The sequence below is a fragment of the Galeopterus variegatus genome, unplaced genomic scaffold, assembly GCF_000696425.1.
Source record: "Galeopterus variegatus unplaced genomic scaffold, G_variegatus-3.0.2 Scaffold6016, whole genome shotgun sequence".
Lineage (NCBI taxonomy): Eukaryota > Metazoa > Chordata > Mammalia > Dermoptera > Cynocephalidae > Galeopterus > Galeopterus variegatus.
Genome location: NW_007732127.1, coordinates 127858 through 129045, shown reverse-complemented (window position 1 = coordinate 129045; position 1188 = coordinate 127858). Strand labels below are relative to the sequence as shown.

At 39.6% G+C, this 1188-nt stretch overlaps 1 protein-coding gene across 2 annotated transcripts in view; it reads right to left on the bottom strand.

Moving 5' to 3' along the window:
• LOC103605721 (secernin-1-like) overlaps window positions 1-1188 on the bottom strand; it is a 26410-nt gene that overhangs the window by 8723 nt on the left and 16499 nt on the right. For both annotated transcript variants that reach the window (XM_008590348.1, XM_008590349.1), the window contains exon 2: window positions 188-369. In XM_008590348.1, the coding sequence (XP_008588570.1) occupies window positions 188-369 (182 nt within the window). The remainder of the gene's footprint in view (window positions 1-187; window positions 370-1188) is intronic.

The window sequence follows — 1188 nt, the reverse complement described above, 5'->3', positions numbered from 1 at the left end:
TTTTTTTATTGCTGAATACCCTTCCTTGTAATCTACTCTTTTTTTCCATTATCTCAGATCTTATATCAAAAGGCATGTCCTCTTTCGGAGGATTATGTTACAAAATATGAGGTTTAGGGGGAAAGAAATCCTGTCCTCATTTCCAACCTATTCTTGGCAGTTGTTTCAAAGAATCACAATGCAGTACCTGACAAGATCCATCCCCAGTAAGGCTTCTGTCTCAGCAGCTGGTTCTCTGGTGTTGATGGCTTCATTGGCTATGCATACTCCATGTTCATTGGCTCCCATTTCTGCCCCCCAAAGCCAGGCAGGTCTGCTTATCACAATGGCATGGGTCCTTGGAACTTGGTCAATTGAAATGTAAGTGCACTGAAAAATGAAGACAGGAAAGAAAGCACCATCACCTGGCAGGTACCGCTTAGTTTCCACCGTGGTTCTTACACTGAACCATCACATTGGTTACAAACAGAGCCAAAAAATAAAAGGCATTGGGAACACCCAACTTAAATGACACCCCCAGTCTCAATGCAGCACAAAGGTCTCCATGTGAGTTTCAGTCTCTGGTTCAAGCCAGTCTATTCATAGTTATTAAATGGACGTCAATCACCTTGAACCAGGTGTTCAGCCAATCATCACCCTACCCAGATGATTGCTAGCATTTCAAATGAACACAGCTATTTATTCTCATTTGCAAAAATCCTGCTAGATTGCTGATTTTCAAACTTCTTTAGAAGTTACAGAGCCCTATCTTCCAAAGAAACTACGTGGAAGCCTAACACAGAAAGCAGATAAAAGGGAAGATGCTTTGTCTGAAGAAGGACGGTCCCTGAGCTCCCAGCATGATCCCCAGGGTTTCCTGGAACACAGTTCGACAACCTACATGATTACTCTAGTGGTAGCAAAGGGAAAATGATAATATTTACATTTAACTATTGCATTACAATGTACAGTAGTTACCCCTATCCACAGTTTCGTTTTCTGCAGTTCCAGTAACCTGCAGTCAACCACGGCCCAAAAATATTAAATGCAAAATTGCAGAAATAAACAGAGAAAGACCACGTTCACATACCTTTTTATTACAGTATATTTTTATAATTGTTCTATTGTATTACTAGTTATTGTTAACTTCTTACTGTGCCTAATTTATAAATTAAACTTTATCATAAGTATGTATGCATAGGAAAAAAC